General features: G+C 47.9%; 1 protein-coding gene across 2 annotated transcripts in view; it reads left to right on the top strand.

Moving 5' to 3' along the window:
* The first annotated feature begins 316 nt into the window (after positions 1 to 316).
* Positions 317 to 20,419, top strand: part of MAML3 (mastermind like transcriptional coactivator 3) — a 386,341-nt gene continuing 366,238 nt past the window's right edge. For both annotated transcript variants that reach the window (XM_079770768.1, XM_079770769.1), the window contains exon 1: positions 317 to 1,586. In XM_079770768.1, coding sequence (XP_079626894.1) covers positions 1,113 to 1,586 — 474 coding nt within the window. In that variant the 5' untranslated portion in view covers positions 317 to 1,112. The remainder of the gene's footprint in view (positions 1,587 to 20,419) is intronic.

A 20,419-nucleotide genomic window follows, 5' to 3' on the forward strand; every position in this document is an offset into this window, starting at 1 on the left:
TTTCTTTTTCTCTTTTCTGGCAGCTCTGGTTCCTAGCCCGGGTTGTAGTGAGCTTGGGGGCGAGGGAGGGGCGGGAAGCGGGAGGCCAGGGAGGCGGGAGCCGGGAGCCAGGCGCCCGGCGCCGGTGTGTGTCGCGCCCGCTCCTGCCGGGTGGAAGTCCGGGCCGGGTTTTGCGCCGTGCCCCCGGGCTTGTCTCACGGCCTCCAGCCGCCGCCGCTGCCGTGTTTACTGAGCTCGCGCGTCCTGATATCACTCCGCTGGCATGGAGGAGGAGGAGGAGGTGGAGGAGCGAGAGGAGGAGGAGGAGGCGGCGGCGGCGGTGGCGGCGGCGAGCAGTTGATCATTGTGATGGTGGCAGGAGCAGCGGCGGCAGCGGCAGCCCAGCCGAGCGTTAGGGGCTGCTCTCCGCGCGGCGTTTTGCAAAGGACTTCACCGATCTACTTTTGCAGTCGCCTCGGACTGTCCATGTGTTTACTTCCCCCAGCCCGAGGATTCGCTATCTAGGATCCTGTGAAATGCAACTGAGCAGCCAAAGTACTTTGAGAACACGGGGCGGCATAAACACCAAAACTTTTTTGTGGAAGGAAAATGCAATAAGCAAGCTTGCCGTTTTCCGATGCGGTGTGGAGTGAGTGTGTGTCGCGCGTGTCCGCACTGGAGGCATATGCTTGTGTGTGTACATGGGGTGTGTTTTTCGGTACGTAGGGAGAAAATGCTTGCCAACCACCGGAAATCTCCTGGAATTTATTAGAAAATAATGGATTATAAAAAGAAGGCAGGAGAGGAGCGGATCTCCCCTTGAGTTGCAACCCGATTTGCTGCTGGCTCAGTTTTGTTGTGATTCTTTTTGTTGATAGGTGTCTGATGGCATTCTGATCCCCCCTTTTTTCTCCTTGAGCTTTACAGTTTTTACAAAAAAGGGAAACAAAAAACCACCCCCAAAATCTCTCCCCCCCCTTTTTTTTTTGCCCCGTCGGGATTGCTGTTTCCATCCATGTGCTTGCGTCTCCCCCGCGTTCCACTTAAACTATTTTAATCCTTGGACCCAAGGAGGAGGCTGATAGGGGGGTGGATAAAAAAGTTCTTCCAAAATAGTGTGCCCGGGGAGCAGGATGGGGGATTTCGCAGCCCCCGCTGCTGCCGCGAATGGCAGTAGTATTTGCATCAACAGTAGCCTGAACAGCAGCCTCGCCGGGGCCGGGATCGGTGTGAATAATACTCCCAATAGTACTCCAGCTGCTCCGAGTAGCAATCACCCCGCTGCCGGCTGTGGCGGCGGCGGCGGCGGCGGCTCCGGGGGCCACGGCGGCGGCTCGGCGGCCGTTCCCAAGCACAGCACCGTGGTGGAGCGGCTCCGCCAGCGCATCGAAGGCTGCCGGAGGCACCACGTCAACTGCGAGAACAGGTACCAGCAGGCTCAGGTGGAGCAGCTGGAGCTGGAGCGTCGGGACACGGTGAGCCTCTACCAGCGCACTCTGGAGCAGAGGGCCAAGAAATCGGGCGCCGGCAAGCAGCAGCACCAGAGTAAACCCCAGCAAGATGCGGAGGCTGCCTCGGCTGAGCAGAGGAATCACACGCTGATCATGGTGAGGGCGCGCGGGCAGTGGGCACGGGGCGCGCGCGCGCGCCTGGGGGGTGGTGGTGGTGCTGGTGCTGGAGCTTCTTACATTGGGGGACGGGGGTCTGATTTGCACGGCGGGCGACGTGGGCCGAAGGGTTAATGGCAACTTTTCTGAGAGGGAAAAGCTGCGGTCGCCGCTACCTGTTAATCTGTCAGGGTTGTCAGATTTGGGGAAGAGGGGGCGAGAGGGGAGAAGCCAGTCACGACTGCGAGGGGCGGAGGGAGCCTGGAGGAGCAGCGGAGGGAGGCACTGGAAAAGTTTTTTTCTCCTCTCCTTTTCTTAGATACGGATTTGAAAGAGTGTGAACCCAGAGTTGAAACCTCGCTCCTCCTCTTCATCGCTCCCACCCCACCCCTCCCCTCCCCTCGAAAAGCCGCCTCGTCTCCCCAGACCCGTCCCCCTTCGCCCACCCCTCTCCGCACATCCGCCGGGTTCGGGGAGAAATTGATGCTGTCGCAGATTCTGGGCGGGCACCAGGCCCTCAATCCCTGGGGGGGCGGTGGGGGAAGCGAGAGGTTCTCGCCTTGTCTCCCCAGCTCACCCCCTTTGGGCTGAGAAAGTCTGAGAGTTTTGTGAATGAACTTTGAAGTGGGTGAGAAGCGAGCGAGGATGGCTGCAGCGCGCCTCCGCGGGAGCGCGCGCGGATGCGGGGCGCGGGTGCGCTCCTCGGCGGCTGGAGACCGGGGTCTGGCCCGGCAGGTGGAGCTGCGGGTTGGGTCGAGCGGAGAGCGGCCTGGCGGGGGCGGGAGGGGAGGACTGAGTCTTCTGTACCAAGGAGTCCCCGCCACGCAACTTCACTGGGGATTGTGTCCCCTCCTCCTCCTCTCAAACTCGCGTGCACTCTGCTTCTCCGCTTCGACCCCCGCCAACTTCCCGGGCCCGGCTTAGGAGCCCGGAGGAGTGGATGGTGGCAGGGAGGTGAAAGAGGCTTAAATGGCTGGGTGGGTGGGTTCGAGGGAGACTGAGCAGCCAATGGCTTAACTTCTCCGGGAGGAAGGGGCAGTTCCCACTCCCTAATCCAGAGGGTAGAACCCTTTCTCTTATCTCCTCTCTCAGGTTCTTTGGCTTTCCTTTCAGGGTGGGGGAGGCCGGAAGCTCGGAAAGGTGTCTGCAGCCCCTTCCCCCACCGCGCCACCCGGGTCAGTGAGGCGCGGGTGTGCGCTGCGGGCCGGGCGGTGGGAGTCGGAGAGCGCGGCGCGCCTTGGCCCGTGCCCCTGGCACCCCGCACCTCGATCGGCGGTCCTCGCAGTGTGCGGTTGATAAATCGCACACGTCCTGGGTGTTGGAGTCAGCGGCGCCGGGGGCGGTGCGGTGCCGCCGCGGGCTAGCGCCGGGCTCTCGGGCCGGCGCTCGGTGACAAAGAGCCGGCTTGGGGGAGGGGAAGAGGCTAGGCGGCCTCGCTCGCTCCCCACCCGCTCCACCTCCCCCGCCCCGCACGTGAAGAGGAACAATTTGTTTATCTTGGCCTTCAAGAATCCTGCCCTCCTCCCCGTTCTCCGAGGCCGCCCAGCCCCTCCTCCCTTCCCTCCCTCCCTCCCTCCCTCCCTCCCTCCCAGGCGCGATCCTGCCCAGTCCCGCCGGCAGCACCTTCCTCCTCCCCTTCCTCCTCTCCCAGATCGTCCTCCTGCAGCCCGCTTTCCCCCCACCCTTCTGGGACGCGGCCGTGGGGGAGGGAGCGAGGAACGCTTTGTCCGCCTCGCGGCCCGGCTCCGTCCCGGAGGCCGCGGGCTGGGAGGGGCGCAGCGCCCCGTCGCCCTGCCCCCGCCCCGTGGCCGCTCCCACCCCGCTCCCGCCTCCGCCCTCCTCCTCCGGCCACGGAGCCAGCCCCGCGCGCGAAGAAGAGGCGGACTTGGTTTTGAGGAAGAACGAGTGTCAGAGGGTCGGGGAGGGCGGTTCTCGCTTTGCAAACAGGAAGCCTGAAACCACTGGCACACTGTAGCTTGTCTGATTGTACCCGGAGGCGGGGCGGGCCCTGCCTCAGGACTGTGTCTCCCGCGCCCTCGGCGTACCTATTTCCCCCGGTCCGCCTGGGCTCTTCTTCCCGCCCCTCCAGCGCCCTTCCGCAGATCTGGAGACTCACTTAGTGAACCTCAGGATTGGCAAGGCACTGAGGATAGCACCCTTGCCTACTCCACGCCCCCCCCCCCCCCTTGCTGTGTTTGTTCGCGCGGAGGGCGTAGAAATGGGCCGTTTTCATCAAGCCCCCAACTCTCAGCCCCACGGGATCTCCCCCGACCTTTGGGGTGGAGAACTGCTGTGGATCTGACCTCGACTGCTGGGCACCGCTGGAACAAAAGCCAGCGTCTTCCTCTGTGCTCGGTCGCTTGACCTCGCGGAGCGACAGCAGTAGAGTTGACGGCCAGAAAGTTTTGGTGTTCAGGTGGTGTTCTCTGGAGGGTGCCACAGGGGCCCTCGCAGGGGCCGAGGGGAGGTCTCGGGGTGCGCGCGCCAGTGTTCAAACACGCCCGCAGGTGGAAGCAAGCCCGGGATGCTGACTTCACCTGGAAGGAGGTAGCAAGCCCAAGCCAGGGCTTACTTTTGAAAACGGAAAGATACTGCTTACGTGAATGGAGGGTGTGCAGAATAGGAGTATATTCTAGCTTCAGCTGCATTTCACATATGCATCTCTCGCTGATACCAGGAGCAAGTATGTGTGCTGAGTGTGACGAAAATAAACAGCCTTAAACCTTTAAGCAAAGGATTGCATGTAAATTCCATGTACCACAAAAAGGACACAAAAAAGTCAACACCATCGTCTACAATTTGCTTTCCTTTAAAAATAATTAGGAATTCACATTGGCCCCTGAAATGAAAGGGTATTTTAACTTAGCCTGTGTACGAGATAAACTCTTGAAAAAGGGGTTGCAAAGAAAAATTGATCTTGTTTTCCTTGAATTGGCTGCTGGCTTATAGTTGTGCTCAGGTAGGGCACAGAGCAATTATATTTAGTTCACACACTGGGCCCTTGATTTGGAAAGCCCTAAAGAAAAGCAGTAGTCAGTCAGAGCCAAATAATAATAATAATGGTGATGATAAAAATAAAGATGAATAGGATTCTTTTCTGTTTTATTGCTATTGTTTACCTTCACAGAGCCAATATGTCCAAAGTACTAAATATCGATCAGTACTCTTTCTGCCTGGCTTGGGTTAAGAAGGCTGTCTAATCAGGCCTTTACCTCGTGATTTGTTTTCTTATCTTACACATTTACACGCATATGCATGAAAAACAAACAAGCAAACAAAACGGGGAATGAGGTGAAACAGAATCCTTCCTTGGCTCAAGACTGCTGGGAGGGGCCTGGGTTTTGCTGGGTCTCTAACAGCCGGGTTAGGAAGCCTGGTGCACAGGCCTGCGTGGGAAGGGGCATTACTTGGACATGTAGTCAAATGCTTTTCCCCTGACACACACTTTATTTATACAGAAGTGTTCCCCTCCAAGATTTATTGGTGAGACCTATTGATTTCACTTATTAGAGAGTCTCAGTTGAAAATGTGCCTTTTCCTAAAATAGTTTTAATTATTTGTGGTAATAGAAGGAGACATTGCTCATTCTCTGTCCTTGGAACTGCACTCCTGCTTAAAATATTAAGGTATATTCCAACCGGCAAATTCATTTTCAAGCCAAAGATACATGGACTTGACAAAGGTGTAATCACTCAGGCACACCAAAAAGCATGACAGTGCAGTCTTCAGAATTGTAAAATGGTGGTAGTAGGCCTTGACCTGGCTAAGTTCCCCAGTTTTCACGACCTTTTCACTACATTAGCACCATCGTAATTTTCAGAGCATGCTTAATTTATACACAGTTTACAGAGTGCAGGGATCTAGGCGATTCCTGCTCTGAAGCGTTTATCCCATAAAATTCATTTGGTAATAAACATATTAATTATTGAATGTTAGAGAACACTGTAGCCTATCCAGAACGTTCTCATCCATTCCTGGAATAGATCCAGGAAATGTCATCCTATCAGTCCATCGCTAAAGCTCCTTATAAATGAATCTGGTTTCCTGTTTCTTATCCTGTTGAAGGTAAATCACTGGCTCTATATCCAGTTGTTTTTGCAAGCTTGTAATGTCAAACCATTTGTAAAGCTTTCCTCTGAACCTTTCATTGGCTTCTCCTCTTCTGCTGTCCTGGGTTATAAGATTGACAGGCGTCTCTTGAAGAGCCTTCCATAGCCCAAGAGCCCACATAGGTGTACCTTACGTTTGTGAAAAACTTCTTTGAAATTTTCATTTCTCTGTGCTTCGTAAGTGCTCATCTTTTCTTTTAAATCTCAAGAATCATTTCCCCCCCAAAAAAGCTCTAGTGCATATTAATTGTTATTTATGTCTTTTGATATGGTGCATTTTATTTAGTGCTGGGCAGCCAGTGATCGGAAAAGTAGAAGCAGAGTTAGTTAATCATTAATCATAATCTATAAAATGCTCTCAGGCTGAGTTGGTTCCCAGGGAAAGCTGAGTTTTCAGGCAGGTAATATATGTGACACTTCCCATCCTGTCTCATTAGAATTATAAGCAAGCTTTAGAACCTCACTAGGAAAAGAAACAGTCCAGGTACACGGTTTACTGATATTTCTGTAAGAAGAAGGATGAGGGTTTTGAACCTTAAAATAATTAGAGTTATTTTCTAAATACTTCTCTGAGACCAAGAGCCAGCTGTTGTTAACCAGGTTTCCTGACAGGTTCTTCCATTTGGTTTAGATAATAATGGGAGACATCTCTCCTAGCCTCTCTCACCCCTCCCTCCCACCCCTCCTCCCTCCTCCTCCTTCTCTCCCCTTAGTGTGCTCCCTACATGGAAGGAATCTAGTATAAGAAACCATGTTGCACATTACATAGTAATTGTTGGACACATTAGAAGTACTTATGTTTCATTTAATGTCATTGATGGAATATTATTTGGGATGAGTGCTCTATGTTTGTTATTTAACAGTCCTGCATTCTTGAACTTAGGATGGCCAAATTCTGTCATCTTTTCCACGTTACCCATCACAGAGAACTGTGAAATCAGTCAATCAGACATCACAATCTTATAATGAGGGACATATTTAAAACCTGAGATTTCATAATATATGCCTTTTAACTTTCCCAACTAGCTTTGCATTTTTTGAAACCCTGTTATTCAGAGCTGGTTTTCAGTTTTCAGATCCTGTGGATGCTTGCTTTGTTTTTCCTTCCCCCTCCTGCTGCCAGCCTTTTGGTCTTCTCTCTGATCTTTATCACCTTTACCAAGGAGTGGGAAGAGGCACTAAGAAGAGAAATTTAATTTTGGTGCTTCCTACTCTCATAATAAAATCACTGAGTAAGATTTCAATTATTTTAGATCAATTATGGATTTGGTTTTGTACACCATGTACTCTTCATTAGCACAAAAATAGAGAATAGACTGAATTTCACAATTTCATTCATCCCTTCAACAGCATTGGTACATAATCCCTAATGCTTCCTATAAGTTAAAGTACTAAATCACATTCTTGCATCCAAGACTTTTGCAATGTTTATTCTTTGATGACTTTCAGTGTTCTTCTAGCTAAGGTTAAGGGGATAACAGGGTTTTTTTTTGTTGGTTTGTTTTTTCATCAGCATTAGGCTTGATGCCAGTGACTTCTCAACAGCTTCAGGCTGAGTTATATCCCCTCCTCATGACATTTTAAGTAAAGTACTATGCTTTCCTGTTCTTTCAAAATAATTTGTCAATGGTTTCTGGCCCCAAAAAACTGATTTACAGGTGACTGTTCCACAGTTATAGGATACCCCAAATTATATTTCCATTAAAAAATACAGCATGCTTTTCAGGCAGATGCATTCCAAAAATTCATTATTCATGTTTGTTACTTGGAAATGCAGCTTCTTCGAATCAGCTATCACCAAGAACTGATTAATTATCCTTCACTTAAAATTGTGGTGTGTGTTCAAATCTAAGAAAGTTTAAAGAGCTAAAGAAATAAGGGCTAAAGAAATACTCAGGAGATGGAGTTAAGAGGCTGCTATATAATAAATGCTTCAAGATCCCAGGGTTCCATTCAGAGAAGGAGCACACTTTTTTTTTTTTTTTAAGTCTACCTGGCTATTGCGTCTGTTAAACAGTTTGCGATGTGGGTAAGCAGCTGCATTTAGGAAAGAGGCACAGCATTCCCTGAGGGCCAAATACACACAGGCATGGAAAAAAGAAATGCCTGCCAGTGGCTTGGGTTTTTTTAAGGCAAGCTATGCCTACTATCCTTGGGGGATTTAATAAAAATCTCAAAAGGCTCGAGGTATTTCCTCTGACATAAGGAAAGTGATTCCCGGAGAATCATTTGGACACTTCTTTTTAATTATATTGGACCTCCCATTGGTTGGAATGACCTTTATGCTGAAGTAGAATCTTTGAAAATATGAATAACTTACAGTCATCCTCCTTAGCAGTGGCTTAAGAGCTGTAGAAAACTTAAGTGAAATGTTTAATTTTTAACTAACCACCTCCAGCATTTCGTTTCTGACTCCTTCACTCTCCATCCTGTTGGGGAGAATCTGGTATGTCATGTTTCCTGGCGTGAACTCTCTCCAGCGTTTACTTGTACACCCGAAGAGTTGCTTAGGACATGTTCTGTATCTCCCCTCCATCTCAGGGTATCTTTCTCCACCTCCAGAAAACTCGTGTCTGGGCAGGCACTTCTCTCCCTGCAAAGGAGAAGGTTGAAGAGTCTATTTGTGCAGCTTCAACCCGGGTCCTAAGCCTTGCGGGGCTCTGAAAGACAAGCTCCGTAGTGCCCTTTATCCTCACAGAGGTTGGTTCTTTCTTTCTTTGATTGTTTGGTAGACGTTGAAAGTAATCAGTGATTGACAGTGAATCTAAAGGGACGGGTACCCGCTGATGGGCTTTAAGGAAGTGTGGTACGTCAGGGAGGAGAGGCCAGAGGGGTTGAGGGTTTCGCATCACCTGGAATGGATGGCCAGGGAGAGACACCTAAGAGAGGTGTTGGGTTTTGCTTATTTGTGGTAAACAGACTGTACCTGGTGCCTGGGGAGTTTGCAGAGGTAAAGGGTGCTTTTTGTAATCTGTTCGGAGCCTGCAGACCCCACTGAAATGCAAATATGTATTTTCCAGAGCTAAAGGAAAGAAATCCATTTCCTAAAATATTTCAATGCTCTCTTAAATGATCACTGTCGCCATTTGAATGGATTCACGGTGGTTTCCTTTAAATCAGTGATTTTTCATTCCATGGGAATTATGCGCTCCCACCCCCAACACTTGGCAACATTGGGAGACATTTGGGTTGTCACAACTGGAGGGATGCTACGCGGTGTAGCGGGGAGAAGCCGGGGACGCTGCTAGACATCCTACAGTGCACGCCCCACAAAGCATTACCGGGTCCAAATACCAGGGTTGCTGCTGTTGAGAAACCCTGCTTTAAACAAGGGGCTCCCCTGGATGGTTGCCAATACACAGTGCGGATGTACTCACAACTTTCCCAGCACTCTCATTGGTCCTGGGGTGGAGCGAGGAGGTGCTGCCACGTGGTAGAGAGCGGCTGGGAAGAAGTACAAGGACTGCGGCCTTGGATTTCGGCTCCAGCCACGTGACAGGCCGGCTTTTCGTTTCCTGTCTGCCTCTGTCTCCTTGCCTGTCAGGAAGGTGAACAGTACCCACTCTTTTTACCTTACAGTGTGGTCGTTAGGCTCAAATGAATTGAGGTATACAAATGCTAAGGCCTATTTTTATGAATTGCATTCGTTTTGCTTCCTTGTTTGCCTCCTGCCCACATGCAGACCTAAAGTTGAGTGATTTGAGGCATGTTTCACTCAAGCACAGGCCTGAGGGAAAGGTCTAATGACTAGGCATTGAGCAACGGCTTCCTATTGGACAGCATTCCCAGGCCCCGGGATACAGTGGCATCCTTGCTCTCTCTCGGCTCACACAGCAGGGCACCGTTTCATGTTTCAGATGAGGTGTATGAAACGGTCTTTGTGGTTTTAGGAGAATGTGCTAATGGAGGTCATTAATAAACTAACATTTCGGAAAATCCTAAGGGTGCTAAACGCTTTGTATCTTCTTACAGCCTTTCTAGAGCTGTAGCTTTCTTGCATTGTTTTCTATAACAGCATTTCTTTTTTTCTTTTTTTTAAAATAAAATCACTTTGCCGATGGAGAGGATTAGCTATCATGACAGAGAATAAGGTGAAAGTATGGTTGTTAAAAATGAGGTAGATAATCGTCTTTGCTTCCCTTGTTTTGACCAGGTGACTTGTAAGCACCATGGCTTGACATCAAGATTTTAGAGGAAATTAGACAAAGAGGAGAGCATTTAGAAGAAGCAAGCAAAGCAAGGTGGTGCAAGACTTGCAACCATGTCACAAGAAGGACAGGTGGAAGACCTGGAGGTGTTTAGTCTGACTTAGGAGATGATATGGTTGCTTAACATATTTGAAGGGCTGTCATGTAAGAAGGGACTAGATGGGCTCTTTGTGGCCTCAAGGGGATAGGTTAGGATCAGTGGTTGGCAGTTATTAGGAGCCAGGTTTGTTTTAATATTAAAAAAACCCCCACACAATTGCATGAAAATTAAAGCTGTTCAAAGATGAAATAGGCTGTCTTGATGAGTGAAAATGTTCCAGCAAAAGTTGTTCAATTGGCTGAAATGTTGCAGAAGGGATTTCAACATGTTCTTTTTAAAATTATAACACTTTAAAACGATATAGAAATAAAACAGCAGTTAGATGAGGACAAGGACTTTGTCTCTCCATATTTCTATCCTCATGACTAGAAAAAGACCTACCTGTCCATGGGAGGAACGCTAAATATGTGTGGAATAAATTAATTGCAAGTAAGTAGATTAAGAAGTGATTTAATTCCTCTCTCTCAATGTTACCCCCTTCTTAGAGTTATCATGGTTTAGAATATTTCTCTCCAGACCTTATTCTGTTTGCTTACATGTATACTAAATGTTGTATATCATTGCATGTTAGTTTTTTTTTCCTATATCAATGAAATTATATTACACATAAGGTTTTGAGATCTACTTTTTCCACATACTGTATTTTGGAGATCTAGCCAAGTCAACACATGTAGATCAGATCCTCAATTCATTCTTTTTAACTCTTAGATAGCATTTCATAATGTGAATGTTCCATAGTTTCCCTATTATAAGACACATTGGTAGTTTCTCTCTCTTCCCCACCCCCCCCCCATTGCCAATTTAACATTACTACAATGAACATCCTTATCCATATTTTCCCTGTACATATGTGAGCATTTCTATAGCACAGATTAGGACTTCTTTCTATATATGTAATTTGTATAAACAGAAAAAAATTGGCCAAAAAAAAGTGTCTTGATCTAATCCTCCTATATAATAAAGAGGTAATATGCAAACGGTCATTAATGCAGTGATGTGTAAGGACCAGGGAAGAGCTACAGGAGGGCGGGGCAGCGAGCTACTCGTGCAGGGATTTGTGTGCAGGGCTACTAGTATAATATAATACAGCTCCTGAATTATATTACTACCCATTTTAGAGCAAATGATAATTGTGTCTCCTTTAAAACATGGCTTTAAAAAGTATCAACTCTAGTAACTGGTGTTGGTCTTTGCCGTCTAGGGGAAACATGATTAGTCTTCAAAGTCTGTATATCTGGCAACACATCTTACAGGAATGACTTTCCTTCTTTTCCTCTGGCCTAAAGAAGAAGCTCGGAGGACGCTGCTTACCCCTCCTGCTCAGGCCCTGAGAGTGGGAAATTCACTTCCGCGAACAAGTCTGTAGTTCCTTCCCCTTCCCCCGGCTTTGGTTTCACAGGCCCCGTGTGGCCGTGTTTCTAAAACGTGGCTCATTTGGTGATGCAGTGCCTGGGGCGGCCGTGGGTGCAGGTTTGCCTGGTCATAGCAATCTCAGGCCTGTGAGTTGCCACCTCCTACAGGTTAAATTGCCCTGACTAATCCAGTCGTCCGTCTGCGTAACGCGGTAATAACAACCTGCTGACCTGGCCAACTGGGGAAAATGCATCAAAATGGACTCACCTTGACAGCCACCGGGCAGCATCTGTTTAGACAGTGAGGGGTCCTCTCAGTTTTCCTTATACGCGCGCTGCCGGGGTCTGAAGGCTGCCCTTCACCGGAGTCCTTGGGCATCCTGGTTACCTTTGGCTGGGCATCCTGGTTACCTCTGGCTGGGCATCCTGGTTACCTCTGGCTGGGCATCCTGGTACCTCTGGCTGGACTTCCTGGTTACCTCTGGCTGGGCTTCCCGGTTACCTCTGGCCGGGCATCCTGGTTACCTCTGGCGTCGCAGCTTCCCTCCCCCGAGGTACTACTACCAGGAGTCTCTATTTTTTACGGAGCCAGAGCACTTTGGCTCCAGAATCCATGCTCTTGGCTGCAACATTATTCTGCCTTCACCTGGCGGAGGTGTTCCTTCCGGAAAAGGCTGTGTGAGCACCTGCATTTCCTAAACAACGTGCTCTACCCGGGAGGAGTCTTCACCTTCCTGACTTGCCTTCAGGTTTTAAGATCAGTTTGAACAGGAGCCCAAAGAAAGACGCGCGGTAGTGCTGGGCCTTGCCCCTTCCATCGCGAGGGGCCCCGCTCTGTCATCCCCTGGCCTCACCCACTCCTGGCCTGTGTGCCTCCCTTTCCCCTGTCCCTCACCGCTGCCTCGTCTCACCGTTGTCGCAGTGACGGGGCATCTGCAGAGTTGGACAAGATGTAGGTGGCAGTTATTTGAAACACAGAAATAAGCCAAGGGTGGGATGGAAGTGCTGGGCGGCCTCCACTTCACAGGCCATTCTCAGTTACTAAGTGACTCCAGCGAACTAGGCATCCTGCTTCCGTGCATGACAGCGACTTTCAGTGCCACGGGAATTAAAAAAAAAAAAAAAATGCAGTACCTGACTGTTTAGTCGGGGCACTGACTTCTTTTCCCTTAGATTGTCAAATAAAAAAATGAGCCTGGCCGGTGTGGCTCAGTGTTGGAGCGTTGACCTATGAACCAGGAGGTTATGGTTCAATTCCTGGTCAGGGCACGTGCCTGGGTTGTGGGCTCAATCCCCAGTGAGGGGTGTACAGGAGGCAGCCTGTCAGTGATTCTCATCATTGGTGTTTCTTTCTCTCCCTCCCTCTCTCTTCCTCTCTGAAATCAAGAAAAATATATTAAAAAATGACAACAGCCAACAAACACAATATCTGTTCAGTGTGAATGAATTAAATTACACTTATTTTTTTTGTCAGATTGGCAAAAAATATATCTTTTGGTGTGCTGCAGAATTTTAGTAATTAGTTTATCTGCCATGAGATGAAGAAGGTTGATGACCTAAATGCTGCTTTGTGGCAGCCATTTTCTGCCAGGGACATAGCATCTTAGTGAGAAAAGTCTCTTTGGCCAGCTAATGTAATGGGCTAGGTGCTCAGTGCGGACTTCAGGGTGGGGGATTCAGACTGAAGACAGCGAGGTCTCTTCTGCTTCAATAGCTTGAATAGCAACAGCTGGCTGTGTGCATGAAGGAGCCTTGCTCCTGATCTCGCACCCGGGCTGTCCACTGTGGTAACTAAGAGAGACCGTTAAAGTTGCTGCTCGGGTCAGGCAGTGTGATTTCACCCTTTGACTTTTGCTGTCAAGTCAAGTTTAAAGAGTCAAGTTTAGTTTTGTTACTCGACTGTCTCTCTGAGGAGTGTCATCTCACTTTTCTTGTATTTGTCTCTGATTTTCCCTGGATCTGTTTCTTTCATTTCTAGTGCGACAATGTGTTGAAGATGACTTTCATCTCTGTGCAAGGTGAGCTGCTGCCTTGCATTTTGTATGAAGTATAACATTTACCTTTCTATTGGTTATAAACAGGTACATGGTTATCAGATTATAATTACTAAACAACAACGATTTTCTAAAAGCTATTGGGATTGCAGCTATGTTGCTGTAAACTTCTAACGTCTGATTCCTTTGGAAAGCATTTTCTTATCCTCTTTGAAAAAGTTTAGAGATAATTTGTAACAGCTAATAAATGACTAGAATCAAGTCGTCCCTTATTATGGTGTTTCCAACCGTCCAACCTTGAGGAGAAGGCAGGGGAGGGGGGGTTAGAGAGCAATCAAAGGACTTGTATGCATGCATATTAGCATGACCAATGGACACAGACACTGGGGCGGTGGGGGCTTGCCCTCGGGAATGGGAGTGGTGGTGGTGGGGTTAATGGGGGGGGGGGGGAAGGAGACATGTAATACTTTAAACAAAGTTGTTGGATTTTGTTTAAAAAATATAGTAATATATTATTCTGAATAGTAAATGTAAAACACTTAGCAAAGTTTGCAAAATTATATGTAAGAATTTACGGCATGTTAATTTTTTATTATTAGCATCAAATAAACCTATAATATTTCAAAAAAAGAAAAACATGTTATAAAAAGTGTTTCAGACCTATTGGTTTTTCTTAAGAGCGTTTAATAACTATGGTTATACACTTTTAATCGGAGTACCTGAGTGTTAAAGTTAATATTTTTGCAAAGAAATCTGACGTGTCAGGACCCAGGAAGATTGTTTGGATACTAAGTAAAAGGAATGCGATAACCTTGTTTTGATAGTTTATTCCTGAGTTTTGGCTTCAGAAGGTCTGGGTGATGATAATGCCCGTTCCCAGCAGGAGTCAAACATCCATTCCCTGTGGCTGCTCCCATCTTCTGTCCTGGGCTCCTTTGTCCCCATTTCTAATCCACTGTGGAATTCAGTCCTTTCTCCTGTCTCAGTGAGCAGAGTGTGCGGCTAGCGCACGGGCGGCCTTTTCGCAGCGTGCAGGTGGTGTTTATCTTTAATCACCCCAGGTATTTTCTCACAGTGCTGTGTCCAGATCCACACCTCAGGATGGTAACATTCTGTGACTATTCACATCCTGCACTCGCCCTTGACCAGATGTTTGGTAAACAGAGGTGGCCTGTGTCAAGGAGCGACTTTTTCTCAGTGTAGAAGTTGGTGTGGCTCAATGGTGGAAAACGTGTTTTGCAGTTTAACCAGACATTCCTAAATGCTTTGCAGCTGCTACTGGGTTTTTAAAAACATTTTCTTCAATGAGGCCTGGGAACAATGATTTTAGATTTGGATTTTACGTTGCTTAATTCCCAGAACCAAGGAATACGTGAAAAAAAAGTTGTTTGTCATCACAGTAAATAGCCACATGCAAAAGCTATTCTGGGCAGGTTGTACTTGTTAGAGTGGAACAGTCTGGAGGCCACAGCGAACAGGAACACGCAGCGGTAACTGAGGGTGACCAAGTACGACCAACTGGGACTTGGCGGATCAAGGGTATCTGGCAGTGGGCTATTGAAATTCAAATGGGCTGTTGCTTTTTTCAGTGTTTGATCCTTTTCTTAGATTGAAAGGACTGATATGAATTGTTCAGGGCCTTTTATTACCTTTGAGTCTGTGGTCCAAGATTGGAATGAGAACACTGAGAAATAGGTAACAACAGCAAGGGAGCTTAATGATAGTGGGAGCTTGTGGGAGTCATGCTTTGTTCCCTTGGCCAGGCACAGGTTGTCTGTGTTACTGGTTTGGTAGGCTTGGTGTTTATCTGTGGTCTGGAATGTCAAAGGATTGCAAACCCAAGAAATTTGCTTCCCTCTTTACCCTAAAGTGCTGTAGTCATTTCTGAGACTGGCTCCTGGGGGTGGGGACAACCATATATGGAAGGGGATGGGAGGGTGGGAGCAGGGGCTGGCTCTGGTATTCTCAGTCACTCTTTCTAATGCCATTTTCACTCCTCTATTAACAGAGAGTGGATACTTTAGATAATTATTTATGTCTGTCTTTTCCTTCACAGTATAATGCACACTTCACTTGTTTTCTTCAACTTTTCATAATATATGTGTTTATGATACACTGAAGAGCAATAAATTTGTGAAGGGAGATAATTAGCTTTGACAGACTTACCGAAAATGAGCCTAGAAGAGGAAGAAGCAAGAGGGTTGCTTAAGAAAAGGATTCCATTACTGGGTTTGAGGGAAATTATCCAGATAAGAAATTCTGCAGTGTTTTAAAATTCACAACCCTGTGGGTAGCACAGGTTATAGGAAGAAGTGGATCATTCTGTGATTTTTTTAAAACTTCAATATTCTTCACAGTTAAAAAAAAAAATCTCTACTTTTAATTCTCAGAATAGAATTTTTAAGTGGAGAAATTGAAGATACCGAGCATTAAAATGGGAGGCAGAAAACAGGAAGTCAGCCTCTGGCGCTGAAAATTCCTCCTGTTGTCTGAGGCCTGCTCTCACTGTAATCTGTCCTGGCACCAGTGCGCATCGCTTTGAGGAGCTGCTGGTTAACAGCTATCTGACCTTAAAGAATCGTTTTCCTTCCCCTTTGGTGGCTCATGCCCTTGTGGAAGGGGCCTTGGAGAAACGGGGCTCGCTCAGCATTAAGTGACTCCGTGGTCCACCCCGCCCCACCCAGGGGGACCCTTCTCCAAGGGGACAATGAACGCGTCTCCGTTTCTGTAGAGAAAGAGATGAACCATGGGTTGGGTTGTTAGTCTTACTATTATTGTATATTATTTCCTACTTTCTGGGTTAAAAGAAAACTTGTGGAACAGAGTATGAGTGATTATGGCAGAGAAGGTGGGGGATAGGGGCAAAATTCACGTCGTCTGAGGTAAGCAAGGCTCCAGTATCACCGTCATTTCTATGGCGCATCCTGCCTGGGCCCGATCATGCCTCAGCCACAGTGGAGGCCCTGATGATACAGGGAAATAGAACATTCTTAGATATAGTGGCTTAATGCTCATCAGAGAAAAGAAGAGGCATTCTGGGGGAATTCCACCGAGAAAGAGAAAGAAACCGCCTAGGAGGCAGTTCACAGTCAAGTACAGGACGAGTTACATTGGGTTCCCGCTCTCAGGGTCTCTAAGCATCGACTAGGGACTTGTATGGAGGGGCGCCCGGGCGAGACTATGAGGAGCTGCATTTCCCCGTAAACTGAGCCCAGTGTCACCGGGGATCGGAGTGCGGGCTCCTTGACAATGTCCAGCTTTTCCTTTCTCCACACCCAGGAGCTGCTTCTGCCCCCGCCCACCCCTGTGTCTTTTGTTCCATGAATAAATATTATGTGGTTTGGTGCTCATTACTCTTTGATATGAAAAAAGGCAATTCATTAGGTTGGAGGAGGAGAAGGGAGGGAGACACCATTTTTCACCCCGTGCATCAAGCACGGCTACACTGATTTGAATTCCCAGAAAAGTAATAAAACGGTGGAAATAATGACAAAACAGCTCCTGGGCTGACAGCTGTGCGGCACACGGGAGCGCTGGGGCCCGGCCGCAGGACAATATTGCGGAGCATATGGGGCCCTCGCAGGCCAGTTGTTGAGCTCGGCGGCCGGCTTTTGTTTGGGGGGCTCTCCCAGCTTCGGGCCGGTGGTAGTTCTTCAGAAACTTCTAGTCCCGTGGGCAGGCGGGCCCATGGCACCGGGCCAGGCTTGCTGTCCCCGGGCTGACTCAGGCCACGCGGAAAAGCTCCTGCGTGGAGAGCATTCACACCTCCTCACTCTGGTCACGAATCACATCATTTGTTCAGTGACTGTAAATGGGGGCCCTTCTCCATCGCAGCTCAGTGGCTCCCTCACAAAAGGGGAATGCTCTGGGGGGGATGCCGGTCAGTGATGAGGTGCCCGCGTCACCGGCGCTCACCTGTCCTCCTGAGCGTGAACGCTGTTCTGTGTCGGTGCTTTTCAGGAGTGCTTTGCATGTTACCTCTTCATGCTTCAGGCTCCAGTAGCTACAACCAGGAGGACTGACCCGGCCAATGTGGCTAGAAAGGAGAGAGAAGACCCTTCTTATCTGGTTTTCACAAGACAGGGCTAAAATAGGCCCTCTGCTTCGCTTGGGCCTGTGTTTTAAATGTGTGAAGCTGGCATGTGTGTGTGCATAAAATGACTGATTAGCTCCACTTCCCTCTGGCGGGGTCTCCCAGGCTGGCCCTGTGAACATGCGCACGTCGGCCAGAGTGGCCCCATCGTCCTGAATGCCTCTGTGGCATGGCCACCCATTCTGCTTCCTCTGCTCTTGGCTCTGGAGACGCAGAAGGGCTGCGGGCCCTGGGAGAGCGGTTCCCGCAGGCCCAGCAGCAGGCGTGTCTCCCGGAGAATCACACTCCCGGGGAAGGGCAGGAGCCGGAGCTGCTGTGCGCGTGCGTGAGAATAGTTTAATTTCGGGAGCGAAGAGAAAGCCCACAGAGTTGATATTCTGATTGAAAAGCACCAGGTGTTACCACTTTCTTGGGCTCGGCGGGACCTGCTTTGGCAGAACACCCTTCCAGGTTGTGTTCTGGTGTTGGGATGAGAGGGTTTCTCTTTCTCATGAACAAAGGTCATTGCAAGGCCAAATCCACCGGGAAAAATATGCATATGCATGTATATGTATATTCACTTATGTCTGTGATGTTCTGCTAATCACTAATCAGAGATTATATTTTAACACTGGGACGCTGCTGGGGGAACTGATTTTTTTTTTTTTCTCAGGCCTTAGTTTTACATTGTTGATCACTGGCCTTGCAAACCAATGGTTTTAAGGGAGGAAAGGAGATCTTGCAGACCTGCTGTAAGTGGATAGGGATGTGCTGGGGCCCTGGGTGGGATGCAGAGCATCGGGAGGGATGACGAGGCCCTGTTTTCTGTTTACTCTCGAGGCTGGTCATAGCAGCTCCTCACCCTGGTGTGAGCATCCTTCCAGCTTTTCCTCGACAGTGTGTTTCCACACGTCAGAATCAGGGGAGAAGTATCTCTGGTTTTACTTTCCTGAGTTGCCTGAGTTAGAGGCGCAATCGTTACCTCCGCTCCCTTTAAGAAATGCAAGCAGGAAGATAATGACTGGAAAAGACTTACAGTGGACTCTTCCTTATCCTTGCCCCAGGCACTGCGGAGCCAACCACAGCCATTCCTGGAGGTTTTAGTACAACGATCACAACCTCCCCTGAGGGAGTGCGAGTAGAGGGGGGCAGACTGAAGGACTGGGAATAAGAACGAGCTAGGAGGGAAAGCTGGAGAAAGGGGGGAAAGGTGAGGGTAAGAAACGAGGAGACATTTCTGGGTGTTAAGAATAGGTGAAAATTGCGGTAGATGAAGTATCCTTGTTTTCATTAAATTAAGTCTGTGAATGTCTATAGAGCCATTTTATATTTGCACAGTCATAGTAGGCCTTCTTATGGCGCAGCATGTTGTAAGTGGAGCTACAGGGAGACTCAGCTCCCTTACTAGCTCACCAGGTGAGTAGCTGACAGAGCCAAAGGGCTGACTATCGAATGGTCTCCGTTGGGTACAGCTCTTCCAGTTGGATGAAGAACTATGAATCCAGCCCTGGCTGGTTGGTGTGACTTGGTTGGTTGGGCGTCATCCTGTGCACCAAAAGGCTGCAGGTTCAATTCCAGGTCATGGCATGTGCTGGGGCTTGCAGGCTTGATCCCTGGTAGGGGCTGTGCAGAAGGCAGCTGATCAATGTGTCACTCTTACATCAATGTTTCTCTCTCTCCCTCTCCTTTCTTCTCTCTCTATAAATTAATAAAAAAAAATTTTAAAAAGGAATATAAATCTGAACATCCAGCAGGGTTGTTTTTTTTTGTTTATTTTTATTTTTATTATTATTATTTTTTTTTACTAACTATTAGGAAATAGAATTTTCAGGGGTTACGGGGACAGTTCAATTAAAAAAAAAACCTCACCCAGTGTGATTTTTATTATAATTATTTAATACCTAAAGGACTCTTATAATTGAATTTTAGGGTGCTTCATTTATACTCCAGCTGGCGAGATTTAGAAATACTATCACTTTGTGGTCCTCTAATCGCTGTCCCAAACATTCACAAAATGCCCTGTGATACAATTATAAGTATCTTCTGGGGACCTTGTAATTACGTACTATCTAGTTATCATTATAAAGCACCAGGGAGCCGTGAGCCAATCAGGTGGCATTAGTGGCTGGTTGGCCATAACCCTGTAATTGATAGCACAAAGTGCTTTGGGTAATACTACTCATTTTATAAGGGGGGGGGGGCAGTCTGGATTTAGGGACAGGAAAGGGTTACATACTAATTTTTAAGTTACACAAACAGGACTTTTGTAGTCAGTGCTTATTGATAGGATACTCTGAAACAATGAACTGACAAATTTGTTTAGAATAAATGAAAGATGAAGTGTAAAGATGTAGCCCAAAAACTCTGTAGTTTACCATGAAAGAAAGGGGGAGGGTACTGTTGGGTATGTAAAGCTGTGTCTTTGTAAAACTAAAATTAAAGAACAATAAGAGAACATATGCCACGTGTAGGAAATAATTACTTGATAGGGGCGCATAGTAATCCTTGAAGAAAAGAGCAGAGAGTGAATGTTTTCAAAGATGCTTGTGCAAAATCAGAAGTCTTTAGCCTTCTCCGCCCAGGGCCCCACGGAGGCCTTTACGTGCAGACTTTGCCTCCTTCCAGAGCTCTTTAAAGTGGTCGCCACCTCTCAACAGCAGTTGCTTCTGAGTAGTGTTCAGACAACCCTGACATGGTCCCTTGGTGTATCATTATCTCGTCTCATATTTAACCTTTTTCTAATAGCCTCCCCAAAGTCCAGAGTTTTCTGTTAGTGCCGGAGGAAGCTGTAAAAGGTGTTTTTCCCCCTCTGGACTGCACAGCTGTGAGAAGTAGAGTCATGTGGAAGTCGTCTCTGTTTTTCCTTTTTTGTCCTCTGAGGGGCCAGGTAGACATGAAGGTGACTTACTGTGGAGATGGGCCCAGCTTTGCGGCCAGTGTCGATACATTAATAACTTCTCTTTTGCAGTTTTTATGGAGCCTTTCGCTTGCTTTACTC

The sequence above is a fragment of the Cnephaeus nilssonii genome (assembly GCF_951640355.1).
Source record: "Cnephaeus nilssonii genome assembly, chromosome: 5".
Classification (NCBI taxonomy): domain Eukaryota; kingdom Metazoa; phylum Chordata; class Mammalia; order Chiroptera; family Vespertilionidae; genus Cnephaeus; species Cnephaeus nilssonii.